At 42.7% G+C, this 13,908-nt stretch overlaps 1 protein-coding gene across 7 annotated transcripts in view; it reads right to left on the bottom strand.

The window, feature by feature from the left end:
- Positions 1–5,569: 5,569 nt before the first annotated feature.
- The window catches only part of OTULINL (OTU deubiquitinase with linear linkage specificity like), a 41,575-nt gene continuing 33,236 nt past the window's right edge, over positions 5,570–13,908 (bottom strand). For all 7 annotated transcript variants that reach the window (XM_084620096.1, XM_084620100.1, XM_084620102.1 and 4 more), the window contains 3 exons: positions 12,581–12,709; positions 8,710–8,982; positions 5,570–7,703 (listed from right to left, as the gene is read on the bottom strand). In XM_084620096.1, the coding sequence (XP_084476222.1) occupies positions 7,524–7,703; positions 8,710–8,982; positions 12,581–12,709 (582 nt within the window). In that variant the 3' untranslated portion in view covers positions 5,570–7,523. The remainder of the gene's footprint in view (positions 7,704–8,709; positions 8,983–12,580; positions 12,710–13,908) is intronic.

Below are 13,908 nucleotides of genomic sequence, written 5' to 3' on the forward strand. Positions count from 1 at the left end.
TTCTGCACCTGCAGAAGAGGCTATTGCTGCCAAAATCTGGTTTAGCATTTCATCAAATTTCAGTTTCAGGTCCTTAGCCAATGACTTCCAACCGTTCAGTGGTTTGACTGCCTTTGAAACTTGGCAGCAAACATGGACTTCTTAACGTTTTTATTTAATTTAAATTAGTTTAAAGCAACTTTAGGCCTTAATATAGGTTGTCATACTTTCACATTTAATCCCCAATAGGTTTGTTTTTCAAAAAATAAACCTGCTTTTAATTTACACTTAAAAAATCCTATTTAAATATTTTAAAAATCCCCCTTTGGGGGTTTTGGGTTTGAAACAACCATTGATTTTTATTCACCTTGATTTTAGAAGAACTACTTCATTCACGAGAATCATAAACTGCTCATATTCCATTAAAGGAGAGAAGGCAGCAAAAGTCATCATATCGATCATGTGTTGTATATTATTTGCTCAGTCTTAAAAAGACTAACTAGAGGGTCGGACACTTGTTTGTTTATGCAGGCCCAGCTAACAGGTGTGGGGAGGGGCAGGAATGCTGTGTCTGTCCCTGAACCAGTAGCAATTGCAGAGGATACTGCCACAACACCTACATTTTATAAACAAATCATCTAAGCCATTCCTCTTCTGCTCTTCTTGTTTTACAAGTTTCAGAACAACGAAAGCTTTCCCCTGACAGTCAGTCACTGCCCATGTGGCGCTGCAGGCAGAGGAGCCTTAGCAATAACATTGTGACATCAGGGGTAACTCAGCCACCCATCACTCACTCACTCCAATAACCCTGAGCATAAACCCTAAGCCTGCTGCCTGACTTGGTCATCTCTCCCATTGAAACCTGCAGGTTCATTTGCTGACTCCTTTTAACCAATGGGGTTGAACTATGCAAATCACCTGCAGAGAGTTAGCACTGACTGGCTGAGTTGACTCCAAAGTCACAATGTCCTTCTGCTTACAGCACCAATTTAAAGGGCACAGTGTGGAAACCAGGCTTTTGCGGTGTGGTTGTTTTCCAGTTGTCACCAAAATCAAGAAGATTCTTCCCACTGATGCCTGCCTAGAAATTCCCTGAAATTTTGGAATCAATCAGACTTAGTCTTCAAAAATTATCGCATTACAGACAGACAAAGAAACGCCATTGAATTGAGCATTAGGCCTCACTGCACTCAGCCAACAATGACTTTAACTCCCTTTTAACTCAGCTCACCCAATCAGCATGGAGACTCTCAGTGACTGGAGGCTGAGCATTCTCAACAGGTGGCCAAAACACAGCACTAGTCATGAGAGAAGAGGAGAGGAGAGATCACTCTGGTGAAGATCTCCATCAGCGCACTATTCCAGCCCCACGTCTTTGTGAGGGCCTCCTGCAATGACAGCTGGAGAACAGCCCCACCCTCCTCAGGGAGAAGAGCAGCAGAGGGAAATGGAACAAGAAAAAAGAGAATAAGAGAGGAGGAGGAAAAGGGAAACAAAAAGGACAAATTCCGAATGCCCCCCGTGCGTCACAGATTTATAAATCCCAAGGCCAGAAGGAACCACTCTGATCATCTAGTCATAATACTTTTTCAATGGACACCAATTTAAGTACTCAAGATACATAAAAATACTTGCATAATAAAATTACTAGACAGACCTATATTTCATTTTTATCCCTTCTACATTTCACCTGAAACAACTTTGAAATGGAGTTTATCTATCTGTAATTGGAAGTCTTTCAAGATGTGCGATCCTTATCTGTAGTCCACACATGGGCACATATGCACGCCATGCACCTGAGTCTGGAAATTCTAACAAACAGCATCAGTTGACCTGCACACGTGTGGTAGATCTCCTTGTACTCTCAGTTCTCACCTTCTGTGTAAATATGGGCCATAAAACTTCCCTCAAAAATAATTTGTATAGGAATTAGAGCAGATTTTTTAGAAAAACACCCAATCGTGATTTTTAAAAATACCAGTTGTGGAGGATCCATCACGACCCTGGGTAAATTGCTCCAAACCCTGACTGTAAAAAATGTTCGCCTTATTTCCAGTCTGAATTCATCTAGCTTCAACTTGCAGCCATTGGATCTTGTTATACCCTTTGTCCGCTCAAGTGAAGAGCCCATTAGCAAATATTTGTTCCCTTATGTTAATCCCTTAACCTTCGCTTTGTTAAGATAAATAGATTGAGATCCTGGAGTCTGTCATTATAAGGCATGTTTTCCAACCCTTTAATCATTCTTGTGGCTCTTCTCTGAACCCTCTGCAATTTGTCAGCATCTGTCCTAAATTGTGGACACCAGAACTGGACACAATATTCCAGTAGTGGTCACACCAGTACCCAGTACAGAGATATAGAACCTCTCTACTTCCACCTGAGATTCTGCTATGTATGGGTCCAAAGATCATATTTGCCCTTTTGGCCACAGTGTCCCACTGGGAGCTCATGGTGAGCTGATTATTCACCTTGAATAATAATCACCTATATTTTTTGTTGCTAGAGGTATAACTTTACATTTGGACATACTAAAATGCATGTTATTTGCTTGTGCTCAGGTAACTAAGCAATCCAGATGGCTCTGTATGAGTGACATGTCCTCTTCGTTATTTACCACTTCCCCAATCTTTCCGTCATCTGCAGATTTTATCAGTGATGATTGTATATTTGCTTCCAAGTCACTGATCAAAATGTTAAATAGCGTAGGTCATGGGCAGTGGGTATTTTAGGCAAGGGGAGGCTTTGCCTCCCCAAAAACAGCCTACTGTGGCCCTGCCCCCAGACCAGCGTGCCTCTTGGCTCCTGCAGGAATTCAGAGCCGCCCAGGGCGGCTGGTGCTGGGCCATGCTGCCTGCCTGGCGCTGGCTGCCCGAGCACCGGGACTGAGGGCTGCCTAGAGCCCTGAGGCTGTGAGAGCAGCGACTGCGCTGCCTGGCCACTTGGAGCTGGGGGCGCGGCGACCGTGCTGCCCAGCTGCCTGGAGCTCTGAGGCTGGGGGGCGCGGTGGCTGCGCTGCCCAGGGGCTGTGGGAGCTGAGGCTGCGGCTCGCTGGGGCCTCGCCCCTCCGCCCGGCGCTCGGGGGGCCATGGTGAGGATGCTTTGGGGTCCTGTGGGGGATGGGAAGGCAGAAGGGGAGGGGAGGGTCCTCAGGCACAAAGGGAGGGGCCCAGGGTTAGCTCCAAGAACTGATACCGTAGCTCCAAGAACTGATCCCTGCAGGACCCTACTAGAAAGACACCCACTCGATAATGATTCCTTATTTACAATTACATTTTGAGCCAGTTACTAAGGGGGCGGAGTCCTCGGCGGGACATTTTTCTGCCAACTTAACCTGTATTTTCCAAGCCTAGAGCTCGGCTGGCAACGTCTGGATCAGACTGAACAGGTTCCAGCCCTCACAGAGAATCTTACCTTCTACACAGGAGATTTCTGCTTTCTCCAAAATCAACACGGAAAGAAGAAAACTCCCAAAGAAGCTCCTCCTTAGCACTCAGGTGCGTGAACACAAATCCTCTCTTAGTCCTGAAGGGGAGACCGCGAGGAGGCTTGCTGCAACAGGACTACAGGGGTCTCCGAAGTTCCCACTGCCCTGCGCCCCTATCCTGCCTGGCTGATGTCAAGGGAGCTCTGTGAAGTCACAGCCTCCTCACCACCTTTTCCCAATAGGCTGAGTTCCTGCCAAAGGCCCTTGTGAAGTCACTGCCACACCCACCTCTCCCTTGCAGGGCTGATGTCTGCCCCTGGACAGTCCGGTTCGATATCTGAGCTGCTCCCCCGATCACCTCCCTGCTCACTATTGATTCTGGGGAGCAAGGGGGCTTCCCAGTAAAACATCAGAGTCTGTTACTCACCCCCAAGTTTTTCATAGATTCATAGATTGTGAGGCCCTTAGATCTCCTAATCAGGCCTCTATTTCACAGGCCATGAAATTTCACACACTTACCCCCATATTAAGCCCAATAGCCTGTGTTTCACTAAAACACACCTTCCAGAAAGACAACCAGGTGTGATGTGAGACCATCAGGAAACAGAGAATTCACCTCTTTCATCTTTAATTTGTTCCAGTGATTAATCACCCTCACTGTTAAAATGTATGCCTTACTTCTCATTTGAATTTCTCTGGCTTCAGCTGGTAGCCGCTGGTTCTTGTTGTGCCTTTTCTTAGCTAGAATAAAGAGCACTTTGGTACTCATTATCTTCTCTCCATGAAGGTATTTATAGGCCATAATCAAGTCACCTCTCAATCTTCTTCTATAGCTAGCCATCTTGAGATCTACTTGCCTCGAGAAGGCGGTTCAGGGGTTTCAGTGTGAACAACAGGTAGTTTGGGCTCACCTGGACATGCGTAGTGGCTGCCCTAAGAGGCAGAAAGTCTTATATCCAATTTCCCATATAGAGCACATGACTAGTAGCAGGTATATGACCTACACCTACAGCTCTAAGTTTTGAAAGACTGCAAGATGTGGACTAGGACATGTGCATGCACCCCAGGGCCACTGCCCTGTTAAACTAGGATTCAAGGAAGTGACACGATGAACACATGTAGTGAAGTTTAGTTGCACAAGTCAAATGAATTCTGCTCCTGGAAGCTGCCAGCTCCTCCGGCAAAAATGCTGGAATTTCTGAATTTCATCAGAAAGATGGAGGAATTAGTGAAGTATTCCAGGTGCCGCACCAACTATCCAAAAGAGTGAAAGGCAGCCCCCAATTCCACAGGTTGGCATGGCAATGGAGAACATCCCGCTACTTTTGCATCACAGACTTCTTACAGACTTGGATCCAACTATCTGAAAGACTTTCTTCCTGCTTATTATCCTTCCCAGGATCTGCACTCCTGCTCAAGCCAGCTCTTAATGATACAGCCAGCTTGCTTTAAGTCAGTGGGTAACTGGATATTTGCATATTAGCCATTAATCTCTGTTTTAATAAAAATATTGAAGACTATTCCACAGGTTCTATAGTACTAAGGAATTGCCAGCATTATAGCTATATTTTAACTCATTTTATTTTTATCCCACATTGTTTTCTAAACTGTTCAACAGGGGCTCCCAAGCACTTTAGCCTAAGAGGATTTTTTTTAACAACATTCTTGGAAAAACTTGTATTCAAAATAAATAAAACAAAAGGAATGTATTTTTTACATAATTCATTTTTTCAGTTATAGTACTTGTATATTGCTAGTCATGATAATTACCGTGGCTAGATACTACAGACAGATAATAAACTTTTTAAGTACTCATAAAAGTATAGCAAATACTTCTGCAGAATTGCACTTTGTGCACACATATCTGTCTGCATGGAAACTATATTATAATCTTACTGGGGTATGAGCCATGTCTGTTTACATCAGTAGAGCAATGAGTACATTGTTGGTATTCTGTAAATAACAGCAGTATGCTACTATAAACAATTTTTAAACTTCCACATAGAACAGAACCAAAACAAAGAGCAACATGTTGAATTCAGGAAAAAAGGTTTTTTTAATAAATAAAATATAATCAGAAATGTGGTTTTGGTAAGAGGAAAAAAATTATGTATCCAACAGTTTTAATTAAAGACTACAAATTATTGAACAAACCATCCACAATCCAATAAAATTTTCAGGAAACAAAACAATTACAGTACTCACCAAAACCATGTTTGCTTTATAAATATATATACATATATGCAAAGAAATATAAGAGGAAAAAGTTGCTTTTCATTACAGAAAGGAATAGCTCAGTCTCTATGTACTCGAAGCATATATAATTGGTTTAACTCCTGAGGACCTAATTCACCACTTCATTCTGGTAAATTATCTCCTGTGAGAGCAAGAGAAACACTACATGCATCTTTGGAGATGATTTCAATATTATTTAAAGGAAAATTGTTTGTTTCTTATTAAAAACTCTTCTCTTTATATATAATCTTATTAGAGAAGTGACTCAAATAATTTTAAGCTTATGATTAAGGCTATGTTTTAGGCATGGGTATTTTTAGTAAAAGTCATAGACAGGTCACGGACAGTAAATAAAAATTCACAGCCCGTGACCTGTCCATGACTTGTACTATATGCCCCGGACTAAATATTGGGGGGGTGGGGGTGGCCCGGCGGTGCTGCAGGGGGCATCCCGGGGGCCACCATTAGTGCTGGGGTGAGAGGCAGCAGCGTGCAGCACGGGACCCCTGCAGATACTGGATTGGCAGCGCTGGCAGGCTCCCTACCTGGCTCCGCGCCTCCTTGGAAGTGGCGACATTCCCCCAGCTCCTAGGCAGAGGCATGGCCAGGCAGCTCTGCATGCTGCCTCCTCCCCGAGTGCTGGCTCCGCAGCTCCCATTGGCCAGCAACTGCGGCCAATGGGAGCTGCAGGGGTGGTGTCTGCAGGCAGAGGCAGTGCACAGAGCTGCCTGGCCACGCCTCCGCCTAGGAGCTGAGGGATGTCGCTGCTTCTGGGGAGTCCCCCTGAGGAAAGCGCCACCCAGAGCCCTCACCAGCTCCCGTGCCCCAACCCCCAGCCCTGAGCCCCTTCCCACATCCAAACTCCTGCTGCTGCTGGCGTAGGGGGTGCGGTGGCCCAAGACTGCCCCAGCAGTGGCTGGTAAAGCTGCAAAAGTCATGGAGGTCCCGCAAAGTCATGGAATCTGTGACCTCCATGACAAACTTGCAGCCTTACTTGTGATAATATTCATGTGCCACAAACAAACATATTGCTAAACTGTTATCACTTTAATTTTCATTAAAGTTAAGCTTCCTAATTTTGCTGCTATTTCAACACACTAAGACAATTTGCTTGTTATACTGGACTCTTCTTAAGACCCTCAAAAACTAGAAGTAACCTTGATGTCAAGATTAAGGAAAGTAACTCAAAGGTATTAAATCGTATATACAAAAAAAGCTTAGGAAATGTGAGTCCTGCTAAATGTATATAATGTACAGAGAGTTAACATTTTTGTGAAAAGCCAGTATTTGTAAATGCACTGAAGTGCAAAGCCTTCTCAAACCAATTGCAAAGAAAATCCTTTACATACTTGTGATAGGTAACATTAAATTTGACCCTTCCAAAAAGAAGGGATAGGGGGAGGGCAGGGGGAAGAGTATATATTGAGTAAAGCTATACTGCAAGTTATTTCTTTTTATTATTGCCTTTGTTTCTCTCCCAAGTCAGTGGCTGAAGCACCTTTCTTAAACAAACAATAGGTATCATTTGGCATTGTAAGTTTATACACAACACATCTTTTGGACTTAGCTCAACAAGTGACTATCAACTATCTAGTGAAAATGTTTTCTCGCAGGCGATTTACCCTATTTTTTTTAATTTGAGGACCCTAATGTGTCAGTTTGTCCTGATTGTATAATTATGTATTTTTTGTTTTTCTGAGGCAGATCACAGGTGATATGGGTCAGTACAAGCAAGCAAGATGTTAACATAATAAACCTGTGTGTCCTGTAGTCATAATTTTATGTTACTTGAAATCCTACTGTTGCCGGCAAAGGACTTGGCTTAAAGGTGATAATTTACTGGAGATGGTCACTTCTTGTACTTCATGGTTAGAAATCAGTCTTATATTCTAATAATGGGGATGTGATAGTGATGGTCATCCTCAGTCAGAAGAGAGACTTCCTGCCAGTCTCTGTGATACTCCTCTGGATAGTTTACTTGAAACTCTTCAGTGTTAAATTTATACAATCTGTAAACTCTTATCTTTACTTCAAGTAAATATCCAAGAAGAAACATTTCAACCTAAGGGGGAAAAAAAAAGATGTAAACATTTGTTTATAGATTTATAAGAAGGAAACTGGGGGGGGGGGACATCCCACACTTTAATCATGCTCTGATGTTTAGTGTAAGTCATTTAACTTGTTTACTTGTGTAATAAGAAGAGTGGACTAGGAATTACAACAGCAGGAATTTCCCACAACCAACCAAAGATGATAAGCAGCCAAAGGAGATCTGTGTCAAAAGGGCAAATATACTTTCTAAAGTGGCCTATCTGGAAAGCTTCTATTTAAAAAAAAAAAAACAAAAAAAAAAAACCCCACACGAAAAACAGGTGCAAAAGGTGAAATACGTCAAACATGCAGGATACTGTCATCTAAACACCATGTTATTTTACATATAAGTGATATCACTGCTTTTAATAATTTGTATAATGATTTGGAGACACTTATTTTGGAGACACTTTAAAATCCCCCCCCCACACACACACACACACACACTTTTTAACTGCTTTTTCCTCTTGGAAAAATTTGCTTTTTACCCTTCCAAATAAAATAATTCTATCATGGATGATGTATTAAATAGAGCTGAGCAAATAGCTGATTTTTTGACTCAGTGGCTGAACTGAAAAAAAACATCAGTTTCAAAACAAAACTAAGTTTTTTTGTTTTTTCTCACTGAAAAGAAAAAGAAAAATTATTTCGGGTCAAACCGTTTAGAAAATTTTGATTAGAAATGATATTTTGTTCAGAAAATGTCAAAATGGTTCATTTTAAAAAGATCGAAACAAAATGATTTGTATTTCCAAACTTTGTCTTCCAGTTTCTTTCTGGTTGAAACTATTGGCTAAATCCTACCTGAATTTGCAAACAATTTAGGTGTGCTAAAAACAATGCATTTTTCACCCAGTCCTAGTATTGAAGTATACTAGGAACATCAAGTCAATGAATAAGAACTCAAAAGTATTCCCAATCCCTAATCCTTCAGAAAACACAGACTGCTAGAACTCATTTTTTATTCACACCATTACCTGCTCCAGACTACCCGTGTCCCCTATGGAATTCAGATGATTCATCATGAAACTCAACGGGTCAGATGACGTATCACGAGCAAAAAGGAGGCTAAAAAGGATGGGGACATGTTTCTGCTCATTCTTCATCTGTTCATAGGCTTCCACAACTTGGTAAAGCATGATGAATTTTATAGCCTCATACAGCTTATATTCCTTGCTTTCATCAGAGAAAAGGATATTGCACATGTTTCCTCTTTCGTCATGGTCTTTAACACCACTTATTTCAGTCCACTACAAAGCATACACAAGAAATTCAAATCAGCCGCTTAACTCATGACTAATAAATGTTTTGTGTGCTATTTTTTTTAATGGTAACTATTTTTATAAGGATTAAAAAAAGAATAATCACTGGGACTCAATAACCATTATCATAACTAAAGTAAAAATAAGTGGAAGAACTGAGTGGCTTTTAGAGAATGGCAATGGAACTCAAAGCCTTTTATGTATATGTCACCATTCTGAAGCACCCGAGGTTGTTAGTTACAAAAAATTAAGGGACAGTACCAGAACTATTAGTTCTGAGGCTCAATCCCTCACTGAGTCTATGAAACTGATTTGATCAGGAAGGTCAAAAGACCAAAACTGATTAATAAAGAACTCTGTCAGCATTTAAAAGGACACTCTCTTTGGAAACCAGACCGAAAAAAACATTCACAGGGACCAGTGGGCATGCCTGAAAATAGATGTGCCTCAATTGCCATTATGGAATTGTAGCAAGTTGGGTAAGACAGGCTGTTTGTTGTTTTAAACTCCTCCCCGCCACCTCTAATGCTTTATTCTAGTTGTATACTTTGTTTTTAAAGGTCTGTTGGTCACTGTATCATTGATCACAGATTCCCAAAAGGGAAGAAACACAAGTGTCTGAGACCCAGCTGGAACTGCAGGGAAAAAAGGGAGGAGGTGTTGCCTTCTGTATCAAAGATGTACACACTTGGACTGAGGTTGAGATGGAGATAAGAGACAGACTTGTGGAAAGTCTCTGGGTAAGGATAAAAGGGGTAAAAAACAAGCTTGATGTCATGATGGGGGTCTACTATAGGCCAACTATAGGTTGGGGAAATAACAAAACAGAGAATAGATTACCCACAAGTTCTTTGAATGCATTGGAGACCATTTTTTTATTTCAGAAGATGGATAATGCTACTATGGGAGAGGCTGTTTTAGATTTGATTTGGACAAATATGAAGGAACCAGCTGAAAATCTGAAGGTGGAAGGCAGCTTCGGTGAAAGTGATCATGAAATGATAGAGTTCATGATTCTAAGGAATGTTCGGAGGGAAAACTAGGGACCGACCTAGTCCCCAGACTAGGGACCGAATGGCTAGGCAGCAGTTCTGCGGAAAAGGACCTAGGGGTGACAGTGGACGAGAAGCTGGATATGAGTCAGCAGTGTGCCCTTGTTGCCAAGAAGGCCAATGGCATTTTGGGATATATAAGTAGGGGCATAGCGAGAAGATCGAGGGACGTGATCGTTCCCCTCTATTTGACATTGGTGAGGCCTCATCTGGAGTACTGTGTCCAGTTTTGGGCCCCACACTACAAGAAGGATGTGGATAAATTGGAGAGAGTCCAGCGAAGGGCAACAAAAATGATTAGGGGTCTAGAACACATGACTTATGAGGAGAGGCTGAGGGAGCTGGGATTGTTTAGCCTGCAGAAGAGAAGAATGAGGGGGGATTTGATAGCTGCTTTCAACTACCTGAAAGGGGGTTCCAAAGAGGATGGCTCTAGACTGTTCTCAATGGTAGCAGATGACAGAACGAGGAGTAATGGTCTCAAGTTGCAGTGGGGGAGGTTTAGATTGGATATTAGGAAAAACTTTTTCACTAAGAGGGTGGTGAAACACTGGAATGCGTTACCTAGGGAGGTGGTAGAATCTCCTTCCTTAGAGGTTTTTAAGGTCAGGCTTGACAAAGCCCTGGCTGGGATGATTTAACTGGGAATTGGTCCTGCTTCGAGCAGGGTGTTGGACTAGATGACCTTCAGGGGTCCCTTCCAACCCTGATATTCTATGATTCTAGAAAACAGCACAATAAAGATAATGAATTTCAAGAAGGCAGATTTTAGCAAACTGAAGCAATTAATTGGTAGCTAAGATCCCATGGGAAGCAAGTCTCTTAGGCCATGTCTACACTACCCGCCAGATCAGCGAGTAGTGATCAACATATCAGGGATCAATTTATCGTGTCTCGTGTAGACATGATAAATCGATCCCCGATCGCTCTGCCGTCAACTCCGGAACTCCACCATGGCAAGAGGCAGAAGCAGAGTTTACGGGGGAGCGGTGGCAGACGATCCCGTGCCGCGAGGATGTGAAGTAAGTGATTCTAAGTTGATCTAAGATACGTTGACTTCAGCTATGAGAATAGCGTAGCTGAAGTTGCGTACCTTAGATTGATCCCTCTCCTCCCCCCCAGTGTAGACCAGGCCTGAGAAAAACAGTTCAAAAGAGCTGGCAGTTTTTCAAAGATACCTTTTTAAGGGCACAAGAGCAAAATATCCCACTGCGTAGGAAAGATAGGAAGTATAGGAAGAGACCACCCTGGCTTAGCCAGGAAACCTTCAATGATCTGTAACTCAAAAAAAGAGTCCTATAAAAAGTAGAAACTAGGTCAAATTACAAAGGACAAATATAAACAAACAACACAAGTATGTAGGGACAAAGTTAGAAAGGCCAAGCACAAAATGAGATTAAACTAGCTAAAGACAAAGGGTAACAAGAAAACATTCTACAAATACATTAGAAGCAAGATGAAAACCAAGGACAGGATAATCCCATTACTAAATGAGGAGGGAAAGACAATAACAGAAAATGTGGAAATGGCTGGAGCACTGTAAGCAAGACACAAGAAGTAATTCTTCTACTCCACTCCCTGCTGATAAGGCCTCAGCTGGAGTATTGTGTCCTATTCTGGGCACCACATTTCAGGAAAGATGTGGACAAATTGGAGACAGTACAGAGGAGAACAACAAAAACGATTAAAGGTCTAGAAAACATGGCCTATGAGGAAAAATTGGGTTTGTTTAGTCTGGAGAAGAGAAGGCTGAAGGGAGACAGGATACCAGTTTTCAAGTACATAAAAGGTTATTAGGAGGGTGAAAAAATTATTCTCCTTAACCTCGGTGGATAGGACAAGAAGCAATGGGCTTAAATGGCAGCAAGAGAAATTTAGGTTGGACATTAAGAAAAAATTCCTGTCAGGGTTGTTAAGCCCTGGAACAAATTGCCTAGGGAGATTGTGAAATCTCCATCATTGGAGGTTTTTAAGAACAGGTTAGACAAACACCTGTCAGGAATGGTCTAGTTATTAGGTAATCCTGCCTTGAGTGCAGGGCACTGGACTAGATGACCTACTGAGGTCCCTTCCAGCCCAACACTTCTATGATAAGTGCTTGGCATACATGAAGTAGTGTAATAAGGACCCAAAATCACAAGCTGCTGCCCCAAGACAGAGAAAGGCAAAGAGACCAAAAAGGCCTGATGTGGATGCTCTCTGAGAGACCTGAATGGGGGCAGAGGTGTAGTCATCCCTGTAACAAGTGACAACAGGGTCTCAAAAGATATAAGATCATTTGCTGGTAAACCAAGACAAAAAGATATACAGTAGAATTAAAAATGAACATGTAAAGACCAAAATAGTGATGACCAATAGTTATAGGGACATACTTATGCCCATACGTAAATCCAGTAAATACCAGTAACATCTGACAGATTGCACAGGAGCAATGTTTTGAGCGGAAAGCCGATACTTCTGTGACAGTAAATGATTTCCCTTTTCAGTCTCATTCCCCCCTTCTAACATTTTTTTTCCATTTCCTAAATAGTCACCTGTGTCTTTAATGTTTCAATACATTTACGTAATTTTCCAAATACGTTGGCGCCTGTGTATCTTTCTGGTCCAAAACTATATTGCTGAATCCAGTTGCAGCCTTGTGAATACAGAAGCTTTTCAGGGAGCTGCAAAAATATAATAGGGGAGAGATCACTACTGTAACAACAAGCAGAATATACTATTGTAAATAATTTAGGTATAGAAAAGATATGTTTTAAATGATAAACCACATTCTGAATAAGATTAAAACCCTGAGCCTACAGCTTTAAAAAAAGGGGAGGTTACTTACCTTGTGATAACTGGAGATTCTATGAAATGTATTGATCGGTAGTGCACTTCAGGTGCTCATGAACTCCATCCGCCCAGAACCAGAGAATTCTTCCTAGCGGTGTCTGCTCGGTCCGCATATGTGCCCACGTGCTCCTTATGCCCCTCACCAAGGGTATAAAATGGGCTGCTGGACCACCCCCTTCTCAGGTCCTTCTCCACCACAAGGTTCCACAATGGGATTCGAGGCAGTGGGAATAGAGTGTAAGTGGTGCATGACACATAAGAGCATTTCAAAGAACTCCAGTTACTACAAGGTGAGTAATCTTTCCTTCTTTGAGTACTCTTCATTTTGTGTGGTGCACCTCAGATGATTTACAACCAGAGTCCCTCCCAAGGAGGTGGATGCCTGCAGCCTTGCACCACTACAGAATGCAGGACTGACCTAGCCCAGGAGGCATCCAAGTCAGATGCTTGGACCAGAGCATGGTGCCTCACAGAGGTGTGTACCAAGCCCCAGGCTGCTGCTCTGTAGATGTCAATGATCCTTGAGTGAGGCTATCCAAGCTGCCTGGACTCTCATCTAATGTGTTCTTACACCACTCCCAAGAGGGATCTCATTCAGCTTGTAGCAGAGTACCGTGCAGCTTGAGATCCATTTTGGCAGCCTCCGGTGGAAAGGGCCTCTCCCATCATCCTCTCTGCAAATGAGACAAAGAGTCTAGGTGACTTCTAGAATTGCTTTGACCTCTACAGTAAAAGCGAGAGCTCTATGCGCATCCCAGGAGTGACACTTTGCCTCTTCCCTTGTGGCGTGCGGCTTGGGGGAGAACACAGGTGACTGGATGCTTTGGTTGATGTGAAAGTCAAACCTCACATGCAGTCTCATGGACACCTTGTCCTTGTGTTATACTGCATGGGGGATCTGCCATGAGCACCCCTAGTGCCCCTTCCTGACTGACATGACAGTGACCAGAAACTGTACCTTCACAGAAACGAGATGTAGGGAGCACGATGCCAACGGCTCAAACGGCAACCGCCTCAGACTGAATAAGAC

Source organism: Lepidochelys olivacea (assembly GCF_965140295.1).
Source record: "Lepidochelys olivacea isolate rLepOli2 genome assembly, chromosome: 2".
Classification (NCBI taxonomy): domain Eukaryota; kingdom Metazoa; phylum Chordata; order Testudines; family Cheloniidae; genus Lepidochelys; species Lepidochelys olivacea.